Source organism: Lepus europaeus, chromosome 5, assembly GCF_033115175.1.
Source record: "Lepus europaeus isolate LE1 chromosome 5, mLepTim1.pri, whole genome shotgun sequence".
Classification (NCBI taxonomy): Eukaryota; Metazoa; Chordata; class Mammalia; order Lagomorpha; family Leporidae; genus Lepus; species Lepus europaeus.
The window spans coordinates 44,446,441-44,465,435 of NC_084831.1; the positions used below are offsets into that span (position 1 = coordinate 44,446,441).

Genomic DNA, 18,995 nt, shown 5'->3' on the forward strand with positions numbered 1-18,995 from the left:
TTTTATTAATTAAGACCAAAGAGGTATAAAGAGCACGGACTTTAGAAAAATAGTTTGAATCCTATATGATATTTTAAAAAAAGATTATATATTTTTATATAGCAATTCCTCCATATTTTCCAGTGTGTCTGAGTCATAATGACCTGTTGATAAATCTTTTCAGCCTGTTTACCACAACCTACACATTGTGGCTTGAGAGAGTTTTTGAATGATCAGAGGATTTCTAAGTCTGTTTTAAATATCTTACTTAAAAGTTCTGTCTATTATAGTACAATCTTGTATACATTCTTCTTCCTGAATATTATTTTATTTGGACTTCTTTGTAATACAGGATCAAGTGAGATTTCAGTATGCTTGTCAGTTCTCAGAATTGAAGTTATGCATATTTTAATCTCTCTAATTCTGATTTAAAAGACCCAGTTCTGGTGCCATCAATTCATTTATATATGGTTTTGGTTTTAGGTTGGGTTTGATATGAGTAAAGAAGCTGCCAGAAGATGCTATGAGAAATCTGGCCTGAGACCAAGTGATATTGATGTAATAGAACTTCATGATTGCTTTTCTGCCAACGAACTCCTCACTTATGAAGCACTAGGACTCTGTCCAGAAGGTAATACCTTTGAAGAGGGCAGATTAGCTGTGTAAATTTCCCTGAGAGAGCTCCACTCTAAGTATTAAAGAAAAAGAATTCCCTGCCTACCTTTCTGTCCTCATTGGCGCTGCCACATTGTGAAAGGTGAACCTGAGCTATTTCAAGTTATGTTTAAATAAATGCTTAAAGAAAGGCAAATGGGAAAACTACTGACAGAACCTGATATTTAAAAAATTTTTATTTCCTTATTTAAAATGTATTCTAGGGGCTTGCTTGCATTGTGGCACAGCAGGTAAAGCTGCTGCCTGCAATGCTGGCATCCCATGTGGGTGCCAGGTCAAATCCCAGCAGCTTCACAAGTCTGATCCAGCTCCCTGCTAGTGTGTCTGGGCCTGGGAAAGCAGCAGAAGACAGCCTAAGTGCTTGGGGCCCTGCACCCATTTGGGAGACCTAGATGAAGTTCCTGGCTCCTGGCTTCTGCCTGGTCCAGGCCTGGACATTGCAGCCATCTGAGAGGTAAACCAGTGGATGCAAGATTGATCTCTGTCTCTTCCTCTCTCTCTCTGACTTTCAAATAAATATATAAATCTTCAAAAAAAATTTATCTTTTTTTTTTTAACTTTGAAAGAGAGAGAGAAACAGAAAGAGATTTCATTCCTCAAATTCCTGCAACAGCTAGGTCTAGGGCTGGGCCAGGCTGAAGCCAGGAGTCAGGAAATCATTCCATGTCTCCCATGTGGGTTCCAGGGACTCAACCACTTAAGTCATCACCTGCTGCCTCCCAGGGTGCACATTTTGCACATTCTCCAGAATATCGTCCAGTGTTCCTGTATGGAATGTGGGTATCCCAAACAGCATCATAACCACTAGGCCTGCCCCAGAATTTTCCCGCTCATTTTTAGGGTGTACTGTTTTCCATTACTACCAGCAGTGTGTGAGTTCCAGATGTTTTACATCCTTGCCAACACTTGATATGGTCAGTTTTAAAAACTTTAGCCATACTAAAAATCTTATTTTAGTTTGCACATCTCTGGTAACTAATGATATGGACGGTCTTTTCATTTGCTTGTTGGTAGTTCATTTATCTTGTTTGTTTATTGGGTATTTGTCTTTATTGTATTGTAAAAACCAATTATTTACTTTATAAGTAAGATTAATTTTTATGGTGAATAATACCTTTATCAATGGAATATCATATTCTGTAGTCTTTTACTTTTTAAATAAATCTTTTATTTTTTAAAGATTTATTTGAGGGGGCCAGTGTAGTGATTTCATTTTCTGAATCCCTTGATTAGAGATATGGGATTTCTCTTAGAGGCTTTTTTGCCTGTGGTACCCTGTTGCCGTGCTGTTCCAGAACTGTGCTCTACCTTGGGGTATAGCTGCAAAGAGAGAACATAAAAAATTGCTATTGAGAACTCACTTTTATGAAGTGGCTTCTCCAAATTTTGACTCCCTCTCTGATCCCTGTGTTTCTGTTCACTTTTCAATCCTCAGGTAGTTTTATTTGTTTATTTAATTAAAAAATATTTTATTTATTTATTTGAGAGGCAGAGTTATGGACAGAGAGAGGGAGAGGTAGAAAGGTCTTCCATCTGCTGGTTCACTTCCCAAATGGAGGTGGGCCAATCTGAAGCCAAGAGCCAGGAGCTTCTTCTGGGCCTCCCATATGGGTGCAGGGGCCCAAGCACTTGCGCCATCTTCTACTGCTTTCCCAGGCCTTAGCAGAGAGCTGGATAGGAAGAGGAACAGCCGGGACACGAACTAGCGCCCACAGGGGATGCTGGCACTGCATGTGGAGGCTTAGCCTACTATGCCACATCATTGGCCCATTTATTTAAATTTATCTAGTGTTTTCAGTTGTACTCAGTGGGAAAGATGGCCTGTTGTGAATATGTCCTGCCTTAGCAGATCTAGAACTCAGTCTCGAGGTAAATATGATGATGCCTTTGAGACTTATATCTCCAGCTTGAATACTTTCCTAATCTCTAGACTTACATGTCCAGCTGCCTGCTTTTCAGGATTTTTTTTTTTAATGTCTCATAAACATCTCAAACCTAAGTTCAAAATTAAACTCCATATGTTATTATCCACCCAAAATTATGGGCCTACCTCCTGGCAGATTCTAAGAAAATCACTAGAAGGAGTTTTCACCCAAAGAAATTTATTTGCAGCAAGTATGGGGACCACAGGGAATAGTTTACAATAGTTACAGGCTCCTGGCTTCAGCCTGGCCCAACCCTCACTGTTGTGGGTCAGCTGGGGAGTGAACTAGTGGACAGAAGATCTCTCTATTTATTTCCCCCTCTCTCCATAACTCTGGCTTTCAAATTAACTAAAATACTTTTTTTTTTTTTTTTTTTTTTTGAGGAAAAGGGAAAGTTCTTGTCCTCACATATGGGGTAGGTACAAGTCTGCTCTGGTGCAGGTCAGAAACATGCACCAACAGAGGCTGCATGTTGTGGTTATAACACTTCAGCTCCTCCTGGGGCAGAGATCTTAGTACTGAAATGAAGAAGGGTGGGGCCAGCGCTGTGGCTGCAGCGCCAGTATCCCATATGGGCTCCAGGCTCAGGTTCAAGTCCTGGCTGCTCTACTTCTGGTCCAGCTCCATGCTAATGGCCTGAGATAGCAGTGGAAGATGGCTCAAGTACTTGGGCTGGTACACCCATGTGGGAGACCTGGAAGAAGCTCCTGGCTCCTGGCTTCAGATTGGCTCAGCTCTGGCCATTGTGGCCGTTTGGGGAGTGAACCAGTGAATGGAAAACCCCTCTCTCTCAGTCTCTACCTCTCTCTGTAACTGTCTTTCAAATAATAATAAAAAAAGAAATCTTAAGAAATCTCAAGCTGCACACATCCTTTTCAGTTCTTTTTTGAAAAGATTTATTTACTTATTAGAGAGGCAGAGTTAGATGAGAGAGAGGGAGAGACAGAAAGATCTTCCATTCACTGGTTCACTCCCCGGATGGCTGCAATGGTCAGGGCAGAGCCAGACTAAAACCAGGAGCTTGGAGCTTCATCTGGGTCTCTGACATAGGTTGCAGGGGCTCAGACACCTGGGCCATCTTCCACTGCCTTTCCCAGGCCATTAGCAGGGAGTTGGTTCACAAGTGGAGCAGCGGTCCGGCGCCATGGCTCACTTGGTTAATCCTCCGCCTGCAGAGGGCGCCAGGTTCTAGTCCCGGTTGCTCCTCTTCCAGTTCAGCTCTCTTTGGAGACCAGGAAGAAGTACCTGGCTCCTGGCTTCAGATTGGCAGCCATTTGTGGGGTGAACCAACGGAGGGAAGACTTTTCTTTCTGTCTCTCTCACTATCTAACTCCATCTGTCAAATAAATTAAAAAAAAAAAAAAAAAAAAAAGACGTGGAGCAGCTGGAATATAAACCGGCGCCCATATGGGATGCTGGTGTCGCAGGTGGCGGCTTTACCTGTTGTGCCACAATGCTGGCCCCCCCATTTCAGTTCTTCTGGCTCTCTGAATCTCTTACATTTGGGGGCAGTTTTGGAAGCCAGAGAGCTCTTAGGAACTAATAGGAAATGTGTTTCATATAGGAACTGTTCTGAAAAGATTAGCCTTTATTACTCAATATTTACTACTTCGATTTTAGAATTGCTTATGGTAAGTTATTGGTATTGACCTATTAAGAAATAGTTACTCTGAGGCAGGCTTTTGGTCCAGCAGTTAAGATACATGTTGGAGTATCTGGGTTTAACGCCTGGCTCTGGCTCCTGACTCCAATTTCCTGCTAATGCATACTCTGGGAGGCAGTGGTGATGGTTCAGCTGATTGGGTTCCTGCCACCTATGTGGGAGATATGGATTGCATTTCCAGCTCCCAGCTCTGGCCCAGGCCCAGCCCAGCCCTAGCTCTTGAAGGCATTTTGGAAGTGAACTAGCAAATGGGGAGCTCTCTCTGTCTTTCTGCTTCTCAAATAAATAAGTAAATAATAATGAAAAAGAAATGTTTACTCCAGGACATACCTGGCTATATGGAAAGTTTAAAAAAAAACATTTGCTCCAATGTTATTTAACATTTTTGAACATTTTGTTTTGTAGGACAAGGTGGAGCACTGGTTGACAGAGGAGATAATACTTATGGAGGAAAGTGGGTCATAAACCCTAGTGGCGGATTGATTTCAAAGGGACACCCCCTGGGAGCTACAGGTAATATCTTCACAGATTTCTAATTTTTGTAATCATTTTTGCCATAGTGTGAACTAGTCATTAATTAAATGAAAGATTCTTTTCTTGATATAGACCATTCCCTAAAACCAGTTGGCAGAGTTGCTGTATAACCTCCAGAGCTAGGTCTGCTCACCCCTCTCAGAGAAAGCCAGTCACATCAGATTGGTGGGAGAAAGGAGGTGTTGCTGGGCAGCTCTCCCTTAATTCCTGGGCTCCCCAAGGGGCTCCCCAAGCTGGGGCTTGAGAGGTGCATGTTCAGCCCACGCCCTCGTTCCTTGGTCTGCAGTGCTCATGGCCGCCTTTGATTGGTCAGCCATACCACGTTCTTTATGATGGAAAAGTGGCCTTCATTCAGTCTGGGGGATACATCCAGATGGTAATTACTTTTGGCCTTGGGCTTGGAATTCTCCTGAACAGAAACCCCTTGAGATAATACCCACCATCAAGATGTTAATTATCATAGAAGCAAATAGTCTCTTGAGTCTCATGATAGCTGCACCACATTTAATTTTTAAAGCAGATTTATTTATTTGAAAGGCAGAAAGAAAGAAAGAAAGAGCCAACTTCCATCTGTTGGTTTACTCCCCAAATGGCTGCAACAGCTGGGGCTGGACCAGGCTGAAGTCAGGAGCTAGGAATCCAACCAGGTCTCCCATATGGATATGGGTATAGGGGCCCACGTGCTTGGCCATCTGCTGCTGCTTTCTTAGGCACTTTAGCTGGGAGCTGGTTCTGAAGTGGAGCAGCTGGGACTTGAACTGGTGCTCCGTGTGGGATGCTGGCATCACAAACAGTGACTTAACCCTGCTGCACCGCAACACTGACCCCAGTAGGTTAATTTTAGTAAGAGGTTGCTTTGCAAAAATCAAAAAATAGGGAAAGGACACCTTAAGCTAGGTGAGGGAGGTGGGGTGGCTGGGATGTGGTGATATCCAGTTTCTGCATTAAGGTGCTGTTTGGGGTTTGGTTTCATCCTTTATAAACTTGGTAGCTAGCTTTAAGTGATTGTTTGGCTGCAGTGTTTTGATTTTCTTTTAATTACAGTGCCCTTAATAATATAGATTAATTGATGAGAATTCGAGTTAATTAAATTCAGTAATATATATTTTAAAAAGTTTGATTATCCTCAGATAGTTATATGACTCAACTAACAGGATGTTTCCAAATTGAGATCTTGCTAGGCCTGCAGAATCATTTCAAATGAGTACATTATTTATGTGTGGTTGTAGATGTGTTGGTGTTGCATGGAAATTATTTTCTCTTGAGACATGGGACTAGAAGTTATGAAATAAGAATTTTATGATGGCTTTGCTATTGGCTGACTATGTGAATCTTTATCAGATAACCAACTAATCATTTTAACTCTTACAATTAAGCTAATTTTAAAATGATAAACTTATCAAATGCCGTTTTCTAAAAAAGCTTTTAGCACAGAAGTAGCATGGTTTGTTTCTGGAGATAGGTGGGTTTGTGCTTTTTCCATATTGTTTTATTATATTATTATATTATTAATTTAGTAAAATTTTATAAATTTTCACAAATTCCAGAATAGGGAAGTTAGAATTAATAGCGTTAACTATATTCATTATAGTAGTTAGCCTTGTCTTATTTATCGAATTGAGTAAGCTCATACTGCAGTAAATAGTGGGGGAGAGAGAGAGAAAGGGTGCCTGGAGGTAGGTGGACAGATACCGCACACACAGGTAGTTGATTGTGGGCATCTTGGCCACTGGCTGGGCTTTTTCCGGCTGCTTGTCTCTGTGTGTGTAAGAATTCAAGGAGGAGGCATGAAGGTATACAGGGAAGCTGGATTTATTAAAAGGGGTGGTGAGTGAGAGCAAATCTCTTTCCTGGGAAGGAAGGGCTGCCGCCCCCACCAAGCTGGGGTTGTCCTTTTGTGGTGTAGGGGCTGGTACCCCAACTGAATGTTCCAATGGGTAGAGTTTTGGTGGGGCTTTAGTATTGCTGACTTCTGTGCCCCCTTTTTGGGAATCTTGAAAGTGTTATGGCATCTCATGTGGGAAATGAGGCTCAGGTGCATGCTGGGGAATGGGTGTGCTGAGCCTGGGGTCATGTTGGATCATCCTGATGGAGGTGGGGTTTGGGTGGTGCAGGACTGGATGCCGATACTGCTGACAGTCTCAGCTTCTGCTCACTGTCTCCCTGCCTGCCCACATCAGTTGCTATTCTTTTTCTTTCTATTTCTTCTTTGGTTCTTTTCTCCTTTTTATGCCATTAAAAGTTAATAGGACATTGTTAGTCTATTATTTTCCTACTTCTGTTGAATTACTTCTTTTTAAAAAAATTTAGTGATTGCTGTAGGATTTACAATGTACCCATAACTTATCATGTTCTACCTTCAGTAAGGTTGCATCACTTCACATGTACTACAAACGTATCTCCATTTACCCGTCCTTTCCTGTGTGTTGCTGTTGTTATCTATTTACTTCTGATTGTATTTTAAACCCCACAGTGTACCATTATTATTATTATTGTTATTATTTAAAGATTTATTTATTTATTTGAAAGGCAGAGTTAAAGACAGTGAGAAGGAGAGGTAGAGAGAGAAAGAGATGTTTTCCATCTGCTGGTTCACTCCCCAGTTGGCCACAATGGCCGGAGCTGCACTAATCTGGAGCCAGGAGCTTCCTCTGGGTCTGCCACACTGGTGCAGGGGCCCAAGGACTTGGGCCATCTTCTGCTGCTTTCCCAGACCATGGCAGAGAGCTGGATCGGAAGTGGAGCAGCCGGGACTTGAACCGGCACCCATATAGGATGCTGGCACTACAGGCGGCGACTTTACCCGCTATACCACAGTGCTGGCCCCGTACCATTATTATTACTGCTTCAGTCTAGTATCTTTCAAACGAATCTGAAAACGAGAAGAATGAGAGGGATGTCATTGGAAGTGATAAAATAACAATATTGCAAAATCTTCTCCTTCATACAAATGTCAACACTGGCCAAAATTGTCAAGTTCAGCTTTTTCGTAACTTCATAAATTAACCAAACACAGCACTCTGGGCAGTATATATTTAGAACAACAGTGACAGAGACTGAGTCACTGTGTGATAGCAAGCTTTGGGGCACGTCCATGTGCTTTAATGCCACCCCTCTTATCCCCAGCTCCATGGCAGCTTATAATGCTGGTGAAAATGAGCAGCCTGGTACTGATGGAGTTAAAATGAGGAGGGAGGTTTGTGCAAAGCCCCGTGCTGGAGAATTGCCATTATTTGACCTGTCTGGCAGCTGGCTGTTGAAGCCCACTCTATTTAAGCTGACTGTAAACACATGCAGAAGCGTTGTCAAGACAGTGACAACTGTTTTAACAGTGTAGCTACTTGAGGTGCCAACTGGGGTCAACAACAAATTAAACAAAAACCTTAAAAGAAAAAGCTGGGGAATGAAATGTCTATCTGAACATATCTGAAGTCTTGGGAATCTAGAAGGCCAAGGGCATTAAGGCTATGCACATGGCCAGGGCTGTGTGCATATTCAGGAAAGACCTGGGAAAGTCCTAAGCCCTCATCTCTGGCATTGGGACTTTGCACAAGCAGATGTAAAAACTAAGGCAGAATTGCCCACTGCCTGGTTGAATACTCCAGTGCATGTGCACGCGTGCACACACACACAGCAGAGACAATGGCATGTCATAGTTTCAGGCATTTAAGGAAATCTCTGTCCAGTTGGTAGCTTAACCACCAAGCTAAGTGAGAAGAAAACTCAGTGGCAGTATGTGACAAAAGAACATTGACTTTACATAATTAGTTCAGGAAGGTCACTAAATAAACAATAAACAGCAACAATATCAAACTCTGGGAAAAGGAGAGAATTTGATTTTTATAGTAGCCATGAATACCATGGGGTATTCAGCAAAAATAACCTCCCTTGAGACATGCACAGAAATGAGAACACACAGGCTGCACACAGGAAAGAAGCAGTCCATAGAACTATCGCCAAGAAAGCCAAAATATGGAACTTCTTAGACAAAGACTTTTTTAAAAATGAGATTTATTTATTTATTTAAAAGAACTAAAGAGAATAGGGAGAAACAGAGAGAGAGAGAGAGATGGAGAGATGTTCTGTCTCCTGGTTCACTCCCTAGATGGCTGCAAAGGCCAGCACTGAGCCAGACCGAAGCCAGGAGCTTCAAACAGTCTCCCATGTGGGTGGCAGAGTTCCAAACATTGGGGCCATCTTCTGCTGCTTTTTCCAGGCCATTGGTAGGGAGCTGGATTGGAACTGGAGCAACTGGGACATGAACCGTCACCCATATGGGATGCTGGCATCGCCAGTGGCAACTTTACTTGCTATGCCACAATATGACTCCATAGACAAAGACTAAATCAGTTATTGTGTGTTCAAAGAACTAAAGGAATGTATACAAACACTGTTTCACCAAAATAGAGAATAATAACAAATCTAAGTCAAAGAAAAGAACTAAATAGGAATTCTGGTATTGAAAGAAATCCAACACAAAGATCAAGGATAAACCCCTAGGTTTTAGTGAGCATCAGAATTCAAAGGTGTACTGCAGATGAAGAGAAAGAGCTATTTAACAGTAATGAGGGACAGGTGTGGTGGTGCAGCAGGTTAAACTGCCATTTGGGACACCCACACCCCATTTTGGAATGCCAGTATGAGTCCTGGCTGGTCTGCTTCTGATTCAGCTTCCTGCTAATGCACACCACAGGAGGCAACGGTGATGGCTCAGGCACTTGGGTCCTTGCCACTTACATGGGAGACCTGGGTGGAGTTCCTGGCTTTGGCCTGGACTAACCCTGGCTGTTGTGGGCGTTTGGAGAATGAACCAGCAAGTGGAAGCTTGCTCTCCCTCTTTTCTTCCCTCCCCCCCCCTTGTTCTTTCAAATAAATAAAAATAATTTAACATTTTTTAAAGAAGCAAAGAGTAATTAGAGAAATGGTCGATTAAGCCAGGGGAGGAGAGTTTCACACCTAAGAGGTCCTGCCAGAAAATGTCCTTTGGATTTGGCTGTTAGAGAGTCACGGGCCATCTGCAGCAATTTTGAGGAAATGTTTTGGACAGAAGCACTTGGATTCAGAAAGAACTGGAAGTGAGAACGTGGCAAGTACAGTATAGATGTATGTTTAGGAACAGGGGCTGTGAATGCGCAGGGACACAGGGAGGTGTCCGGGAATCGTAGGTGTGTGCTCTGTGCAAATGAATTCTCCGGTTTGACCCTGGCCTCTTCAGCTCTTCTCAGTGTCATAGCTCAGCTAACTCACCTTAGTTTTCTTATCTGCAAAATGAGAATAAAGTGTAAACCTGCCGTGTAAGACCGGTCTGTGGATAACTGAGGAAATGTGTACGTGTGAAATGCACAGCAGAGTCCCCCAGAGAGAGCAGTGCAGTAATTCCTGTCATTCTCTTCCCACCGTTTCTGCAAAGTGAAGCGACAGTGGATGCATTTCATTGTGTTTTTGTGAGAGTTTTCTTTTTTCTTTTTTTTTATTTTTGGCCAGGAATAAAGGTCTTGTTTGTATCACAGTATGAGAAATAATTTATAACCATTTTTGGAAAAAGAACATTCCTTAATTTGTAAAGAAAATAATTTTCCTTCTAGTATGACAGCCCTGAGGCATCCTAGTTCTGTGTAATTATCATGCCCAGTACCATGCAAAAATTATTTTTAAACAATTTTCTGCTTTGCTCAATAGACTAAATTGTTTCCTTTATCCCTCAAAAGAATTAGGTCATAGTTCAGTGTTGATTTTGTTGCTAATGGGACATAGAGAAGACAGAATGGTAATAAATATTTCTGTGGTATAATCACTGAACTATAGAGTGTGTGAGAGGCTGTGGTTTAAATTCTCTAGACAACTGGCCATTCACGTAGGAAACCTCTGTTTGGCATTGGGTAATTATAACATTATTTAGTTGTTTGTATTGACATAAAACTTTGTCTCCTTTGAAATAGCGTGTTTGTATTACAATATACTTGTCTGACATTCTGTAATACTTTTGTTCTGACAACCACTGAAACACTCAAAAATTATGCTCCGTGGTAGTAAGATGATTTCATATCCATATTCTTTCTTAGAATTGAGTTATGGTTTTCATACAGTAAAATGTGGAATTCTCACAGAAACAGATGTTTACAGCAGCATTACTTATAGTAGTTTAAATGTGGAAACAACCCAGATGTCTGTCAGCCGAGGAGTGGTCTGTTCGTGCTATGGAGAATCTTTGGCCATGAGGGAAATGAAGACCTGACAGGCTGCTGCATAGATGAGCCTGAAAACATTTTTCAGAGTGAAAGAAAGCGACCACAGAGGACCACACAGGATTGCAGGATTCAGTGTTTTTTGAAATAGTCAGGATAGGCAAATTCATAGAGACAGAAAAGAGGTTAGGATTGGGGACAAAGGCTTATAGTGAAGAGTGTGGAGCTTCTTTTTAAGGGGATAAAAGTGTTCTAAAATTGATTCTGATGATAGTTGAACATATCTGTGAATATAACCATCAAATTATAGTATTTAAATAGATAATTGTGCTTTACAATTGTATGTATCCGTGTAACTATCAGCCAAAACAACATAGAGAACATTTCCATCACTCCAAAAATTTCCATCCTACTTCCAGTCAATCCATGGCTTTCCCTAAATGTTTCTCCCCCACTTTCCACCACTAGCAGGCTAAAACTTTTGACGCTTGCCACTGTAGATGAGTTTTACTAATCCCAGGGGTTCATATAAATGGAACAGCCCAGTGAGTATGTATTCTCTGTTGTGTCTGGCTTCTTTCACTCAGCAGATGTAAGATTCATCCATGGTTTTTTTGTATCAGTGATTCATTCTTTTTTATTACTAAAGATGAACCACTGTTGAAATATGCCAGTTTGTTCATCCATTCTCCTGTTGATAGATATTTGAGTTGTTACCTGTTTAGGGGCTGATATGAATAAGGCTGTTAGAAATGTTTTTGTACAAGCGTTATCTGTAAACACAGATTTCGTTTCTGTTGGGTTAATAACTGAAAGTGGATTGCTGGGTTGTAGGATATATGTATTTTTAGCTTTGTATGAAACTTCCAAGTAGTTCTCCAAAAGGTTGTCCTGTGCTTTTTAATATGATAGCTGGATGGCAAATTTTAGCATTTAGCAGGGTTTCTGTTCCTCCTTACCCTTAATTTTATTTCTCAGTCAACAATTGTTAATATTTATTTTGTATTTTTCAAAATTATTTTGCTTCTATAAATACATATTTGTGTAACTATGTGTGTTAATAAGTATGTATGTATATATATATATTTATTGCATGGTAGACTGCTTTTTTCACCTCTATTTTAAAAAATCTGTATTATCAGTTACATACATTCTTTTTTTTTTTTTTTTTTTTTTTTGACAGGCAGAGTGGACAGTTAAAGAGAGAGAGAGAGAGAGAGAAAGGTCTTCCTTTTTTCCATTGGTTCACCCCCCAATGGCTGCTGCAGCCGGCACATCATGCTGATCCAAAGGCAGGAGCCAGGTGCTTCTCCTGGTCTCCCATATGGGTACAGGGCCCAAGCACTTGGGCCATCCTCCACTGCACTCCCGGGCCACAGCAGAGAGCTGGACAGGAAGAGGAGTGACCAGGACAGGATCCGGCGCCCCGACCAGGACTAGAACCCAGGGTGCTGGCGCCGCAGGTGGAGGATTAGCCTAGTGAGCCGTGGCGCCGGCCCAGTTACATACATTCTTTATTCTTCTCAGTTGCTACATAGTGTTCTCCTTGTGCGAAATTTACTTAGTTACTTATAGATGGTTAAATAAATAGATTATTAACTTTGTTATTACAAACAATGCTGCCATAAGCATCCTTATGTCTTTTCATATTTTTTCAGTGATAGCCATGGGATAAATTATAAATTGGACTCACTATATCCAAGGGTGGTATGTATTTAAAAATTGGTAGACATTATGAGTTTTCTTCAAAAAGCATTATATCAGTGTATGTTCCTAACAACAGGGTAAGAGAGTAGTAACAGAGTACTTTTTTTTCCCCCAATTTTGTCAACATTGGATTTTTTGTTGTTATCAAATGTTAACAGTTTTGCAAGTATTGGCACATCATTCCTTTCTCTCCCTTGGATACTGAAAGGCTAACCCAAAACATCCCAGCAAGATAGAATTATTCTGTTTTTAAGTCTTCAAAGGGAGACATACATCTGCAGTATTGTTTGATAACCCTTTCCAGTACTTGAGTCCACACTGTTGGTGAATTTTTCCTTCTGTCATTGGTCTTTTTTTTTTTTTTTTTTAAGATTTATTTATTTATTTGAAAGGTAGAGTAACAGAGGGACAAAGGCAGAGACAGAGAGAGAACTAGTGGATGGAAGACCTCTCGCAATGCCACTACGGCTGGAGCTGTGCCCATCCGAAACCAGGAGCCAGGAGCTTCTTCCGGGTCTCCCACGTGGGTGCAGGGGCCCAAGCACTCGGGCCATCTTCTACTGCTTTCCCAGGCCATAGCGGAGAGCTGGGTCAGAGTAGTGCAGCTGAATCTCCTTCTGGTGCCCATATGGGATGCCGACCCTGCAGGCGGCGGCTTTATCTGCTACACCACAGCGTTGGCCCTTGTCATTGGTCTTTGAGGAATCATTTAGTGATGGGATAGCATTTTCAGGGAAAACCTTACAAATCTTGATGGCTTGAGTGGTAATCTGAATAGAGATGAGGAATTATTGAAGAATAAATGTCTACTTGCTGCACGTTGAGGATTGTATTTCAAGTGAATCTGACACATGGACATTAGCCCAAGTTCCACCCAAGAAAGAGTTCAGACTCCTGGAAAATATATCAAAATGACAGCTTTGAGTAGTTTAAGTATTTTTTCCCTGGTTACTTGGATAACAAACTGCAATAAGATTCTAAGAAAATCAGAAAACAGCCAAGTAAGTGCTTTCAAAACATGCTAAGACTGGGTGTGATGTTTCTCTCCTGTGATGGTATTGCTGTAATTGTAAGACAGGGCTGCACTGGTTGGAACTCAGTGTTACAGAATCAGTTTTAAAACTAAAGCTCCTTACTATTGGTTTCTGATTTTAATTTGTTCAGATCTTGGTGCAAAAGAATTTATAGTTGATATAACAATACCTGTAATAGAAGAAAAACATGGGTTTAAGTATTTGAATTGATGATTGTTTCGCCCCCTCCTCCCCCCTCCCTTCGTCTCCCCTCTCCTCTCCCATTTCCTGTCCCCTCCCCTCCCCTCCCTCCCTCTCTCCCTCTCTTTCTTCTCCCTTCATCTGTCCCTCCCCCCTCCCCTTCCTTCTTTCTTTTGTTTTCTTTATTACTGCCCAAGCCTTGTCTGAGCACTGAGGGCCAGGGGCTAAGCTGCAGTTTTTCTCATTTGTGTTCAACATTGTACAGTGCCACACAGGCCAGGGGCCCTGTAACTCACACAGACTCTGTGAAGTCATATGACAAAAGACAAATCATTGTTCAGATAATGGTATATATATGCTTTATTTATATGTCTAAGGTGCCTTTACCTTTACCTGTATTGTCCAGTATATACTGAGCCGGTTTGAAATGAATGAGTAAAACTTGACTTTAGCTTATTCTGGGTGGTCTTTGGTATTATAAAAAATGTGCATTAATGTCCTAGTGCCATTCCAGGCATGGCTTTAGGTCCTGATTGTCTAGGTTCAGTCCATGGAGTTTAGCTATCGCTTATTCGGTCCCACCTTAGTGTGGGATGCCAGTAAGTCACTGGCTCTCAATATGGGGGTCTTCTTAGGGACTGATGTAGAATCTTACAGAGGTTTTTTGTTTGTTTTTTTTTTTTTTTTGACAGGCAGAGTGGACAGTGAGATAGAGAGACACAGAGAGAAAGGTCTTCCTTTTCCATTGGTTCACTCTCCAATGGCTGCTGCGGCCGGTGCACCGTGCTGATCCAAAGCCAGGAGCCAGGTGCTTCTCCTGGTCTCCCACGCGGGTGCAGGGCCCAAGCACTTGGGCCATCCTCCACTGTACTCCCGGGCCACAGCAGAGAGCTGGCCTGGAAGAGGGGCAACCGGGACAGAATCCAGCGCCCTGACCAGGACTAGAACCCCGTGTGCCAGCGCCGCAGGTGGAGGATTAGCCTATTGAGCTGCGGCGTTGGCCTCTTACAGAGTTTTTAAAAAGGCATATTCCTGCCTCTTAGGTCTGTGTTGGTCCTTTCAGTTTATATATTTTGAAATTCCTCCGAGAGCTTTTCATGCACAGACAGGTTTAGGGACTGGTTTGAGATCTGGAAATCTCCCATTGCCCTCAGGAAATGTACAAGAAGCAGATGATGCGGTAACATGCAGAACTGCAGTCACGGCAGACTAGAAGTGCTGTAGCAGACACAGACCAGAGCTGTGAGGAGAAGGAAGGTGGGGTGGCAGGGGTGAGGGCTTACTAAATACCCACCACATGCCAGGTTCTTGTAGCTGGGTTATAGGGAGGGAAGGCAAAAAGGGGAAGCACGTTTAGATGAAACTGGACTATTTGCTTTTTTCCAAAGAGGTTTAGTTCCTTCTGACTCCTGAAACTCTGCCCTTGTTATTTTCTCAGTATCAACAGCAGATGCATATACAACACTAATTGCTGGGCACTACTCTAAATACTTTTCCTGTATACATGCATTTAATTCTCATTATCTAGTTTTTGTGTTTTATAAAAGAAAATAGAGGCATGGAGAATTTAAGTAGTTTGCCCTCCTGTCACCAAGCTAGAGAGTGGCAAAGTCAGCCGCGGGCTGTGTTTCTGGAGTCCAAGTCACTCACCATGACTTTGCCCCTGCCCTTTCCTAGGTGGGAGTGCCCATTTTCAAGGGACCACCTTGTAAAGCATTTCCTGATTGCTCGATCCATTCCATAGACTGATCTTTCACATTTCTGAACTCTCATTATACTTGCTCAGTATTTCTCTCTTAATGTTTATGCTTGTAGTACATATTATAACTATTTGTAAGCTTAAAATAGAATCCCCCTCTTGGACTGAGAGCCTGTGCAGGCAGGATTTATATGTCACTTATCTCTGTACCCTTAACAGCACCCAGTCCAAGACTTTGCGCATGTAAAGCAATGGCTGAGATACATTATTGCTACTTTAACATCTGAAAAGTGGTATGGGGCAGGGAGAACATTACACTTGCAGGAAGAATTAGTATCATTGGGAATAATTCACAGTAAGGTAGACTTTGGGCTGATATAAGAATAAACTTTTTTTTTTTAAAATTTCATTTTATTTAAAAGGCAGACAGGGACAGAGATAGAGATCTGTCTGCTGTTCACTTCCAAAATGCCCACAGCAGCCAGGCCTGGGTTAGGCTGAAGCTAGCAACCCCAGAGCTCCATCTAGGTCTCCCATGTGGGTGGCACATTGGACCACTGCAGCTCCCAGGGTGCACACAGCAGCTGTGAAGCTGGGTTAGCAGTGGAGTAGACAGGACTCTGAGATGGTATACAGGCATCTCAAGTGGTGACTTAATGGCTGTGCCAAATGCTCACCCCTCAGCTTTCTAACATTATTTTCCAAAAGTTGAACAGATCGACTATTGTGGCATTGTGACGCAGGAGTGCTATTCAAGTCCCAGTATTCTGATTCTGATCCAGTGCCCAGGCAGGCAGTGGACAATGGCCCCAGTGACTGGGCCCCTTAGCACCCATATGGGAGACCTGGGTGGAGGTCTGGGCTCCTGGCTTCAGCCTGGCCTAGCCCTGGCTGTTGTGGATATTTGGAGAGTGAGCCAGTGAGTGGAAGATCTCTTCTTCTCTCTGTCTCTTCTTCTCTGTTACTATGCCTTTCAAATAAATAAAATTAATCTTTAAAAAAAAAAAAGAAAAAGAAAAGGAAAATAGCTGACAAGAATTAAAGAAAGTGGAATAGGTTGCCTCGTGAGAGCTGAATGACTAACACAAAGCCTTGTACCAGAGAGGACTGATCTACCTGTTGGGGCCTTAGATTGGATGAGTTCTTAGATTCTTCCAGTTGTGAGATGCTCTGATCCCCTAGAGGGATGGAATTCATTCTCTTTCTGAATTTACATAGTTCTTGATGTTTTTAACAGTTTATGTATTATTCTGTTCTGTGATTTTTGTTTACATGTTTTAGTACTTTTAAAGGTATTACAAACTGTTGCTGTGGATTTGTTCTGAGAGGAGGAGCGCAGTGGGGGCAAGAGGCATGGAGTCACCACACAGACCCCGGGAGTCGGGTGAAAGCAGGCCAGAGGCGAGCAGCTGGCAGACTCGTTTGTTTCAGTTGGTACAGCAATTTATATAGCCGAGGCAGCCAATCTGGTCAAGGGGCGGTTTATGCTCTAACCAATCACAGCCTGTGCCAGGCAGGCTCCTTTGCCAGGTGGTTTCCCAGGTGGTTTCCTAGGGGATTTCCGAAGCCATTCCAGAGTAACTGACACTAGCTTGCCAGTGGCCATCTTGGCATGGCCTTCTCATTCCACCACAACAAACTTCTTCAGTTTTAAGAATTTGAGTGAAAATTAAGTGAGAATAAATAGAATGTTAGCCAGGAGACCTAGCATGTACAATACGTAGCTTGGCTCTTTTTCTACTTTATAAGAGGTTGCCTAAAGAAATAAATCCTGGGACAGTGACTGTAAGACCTAAATCCAATTTAAGATTTCATAAAGCCAGCAAGTCAGTAAGACCTAAATAGCTTTTTGCCAAAACATTTATTTCACTTTTCATCACATTTTTGTAACTATGATGTGAGGAGAGGTAGACTTTATCATTAAGTTCTTTTTTTTTTTTTGACAGGCAAAGTGGACAGTGAGAGAGAGACAGACAGACAGAAAGGTCTTCCTTTGCCGTTGGTTCACCCTCCAATGGCCGCCGCGGCCGGCGCACTGCAGCCAGCGCACTGTGCTGATCCGAAGGCAGGAGCCAGGTGCTTCTCCTGGTCTCCCATGGGGTGCAGGGCCCAAGCACTTGGGCCATCCTCCACTGCACTCCCTGGCCATAGCAGAGAGCTGGACTGGAAGAGGGGCAACCGGGACAGAATCCGGCGCCCCGACCAGGACTAGAACCTGGTGTGTCGGCGCCGCTAGGCAGAGGATTAGCCTGTTGAGCCGCGGCGTTGGCATCATTAAGTTCTAATGTACACCCTCCAGTTCCAGGAGAAATGGAGCCCAAGAGAATGCATTTGCACCTGATAGCTGTTGTTAGCTAGAGCTGCCAAGGAGCAGGACAGCTCTTTTTATTTTTTTTTAATTTTTTTAATTTGACAGAGTTAGTCAATGAGAGAGAGAGACAGAGAGAAAGGTCTTCCTTCCTTTGGTTCACCCCCAAAATGGCTGCTACGGCCGGCGCTGTGCCGATCCGAAGCCAGGAGCCAGGTGCCTCCTCTTGGTCTTCCACGTGGGTGCAGGGGCCCAAGCACTTGGGCCATCCTCTACTGCCCTCCCGGGCCATAGCAGAGAGCTGGACTGGAAGAGGAGCAACCGGGACTAGAACCCGGTGCCCATTTGGGATGCTGGCGCTGCAGGTGGAGGATTAACCAAGTGAGCCACGGCGCTGGCCTCATGGACAGCTCTTATCATTCATGCCAAGTGGGGGAGAGAGACGAGATCATAACTATATACTCCATATTCTACTCTATTATTTTATAGCTTTATTGAGACAAAAATCAAACTATAATCAAGTGCACATATTTAAAATGTACAATTTAATAATTTAAACGTACACTTTAACTGTGAAATTGTCATCATAGCCAACATAGTGAGTCAGTGAACCTATGTGTATTCAATAGTGAACCTCTTGGTAACCCTTCCCTCCCAGCCTCCCCAAGCCTCAATCTGAAGCAGCTGCTGATCTGTTTAATGCTATTATATAGTATTTTTTCAATTCCAATTTTAATTTTTATTACTAGTTTATGTAAATACAATTGATTTTTTTTATTTAATTTTATTTTTGACAGGCAGAGTGGACAGTGAGAGAGAGAGACAGAGAGAAAGGTCTTCCTTTGTCGTTGGTTCACCCTCCAATGGCCGCCGCGGCCAGTACACTGTGGCCGGCGCACCGCGCTGATCCGAAGGTGGGAGCCAGGTGCTTCTCCTGGTCTCCCATGGGGTGCAGGACCCAAGCACTTGGGCCATCCTCCACTGCACTCCCGGGCCACAGCAGAGAGCTGGCCTGGAAGAGGGGCAACTGGGACAGAATCCGGCGCCCTGACTGGGACTAGAACCCGGTCTACCGGCGCCGCTAGGTGGAGGATTAGCCTGTTGAG

The 18,995-nt window shown here is 42.9% G+C and overlaps 1 protein-coding gene across 1 annotated transcript in view; it reads left to right on the plus strand.

The window, feature by feature from the left end:
• SCP2 (sterol carrier protein 2) overlaps positions 1-18,995 on the plus strand; it is a 96,022-nt gene that overhangs the window by 35,076 nt on the left and 41,951 nt on the right. The window contains exons 10-11 of the mRNA XM_062191352.1: positions 463-610; positions 4,648-4,755. Of these exons, the coding sequence (XP_062047336.1) occupies positions 463-610; positions 4,648-4,755 (256 nt within the window). The remainder of the gene's footprint in view (positions 1-462; positions 611-4,647; positions 4,756-18,995) is intronic.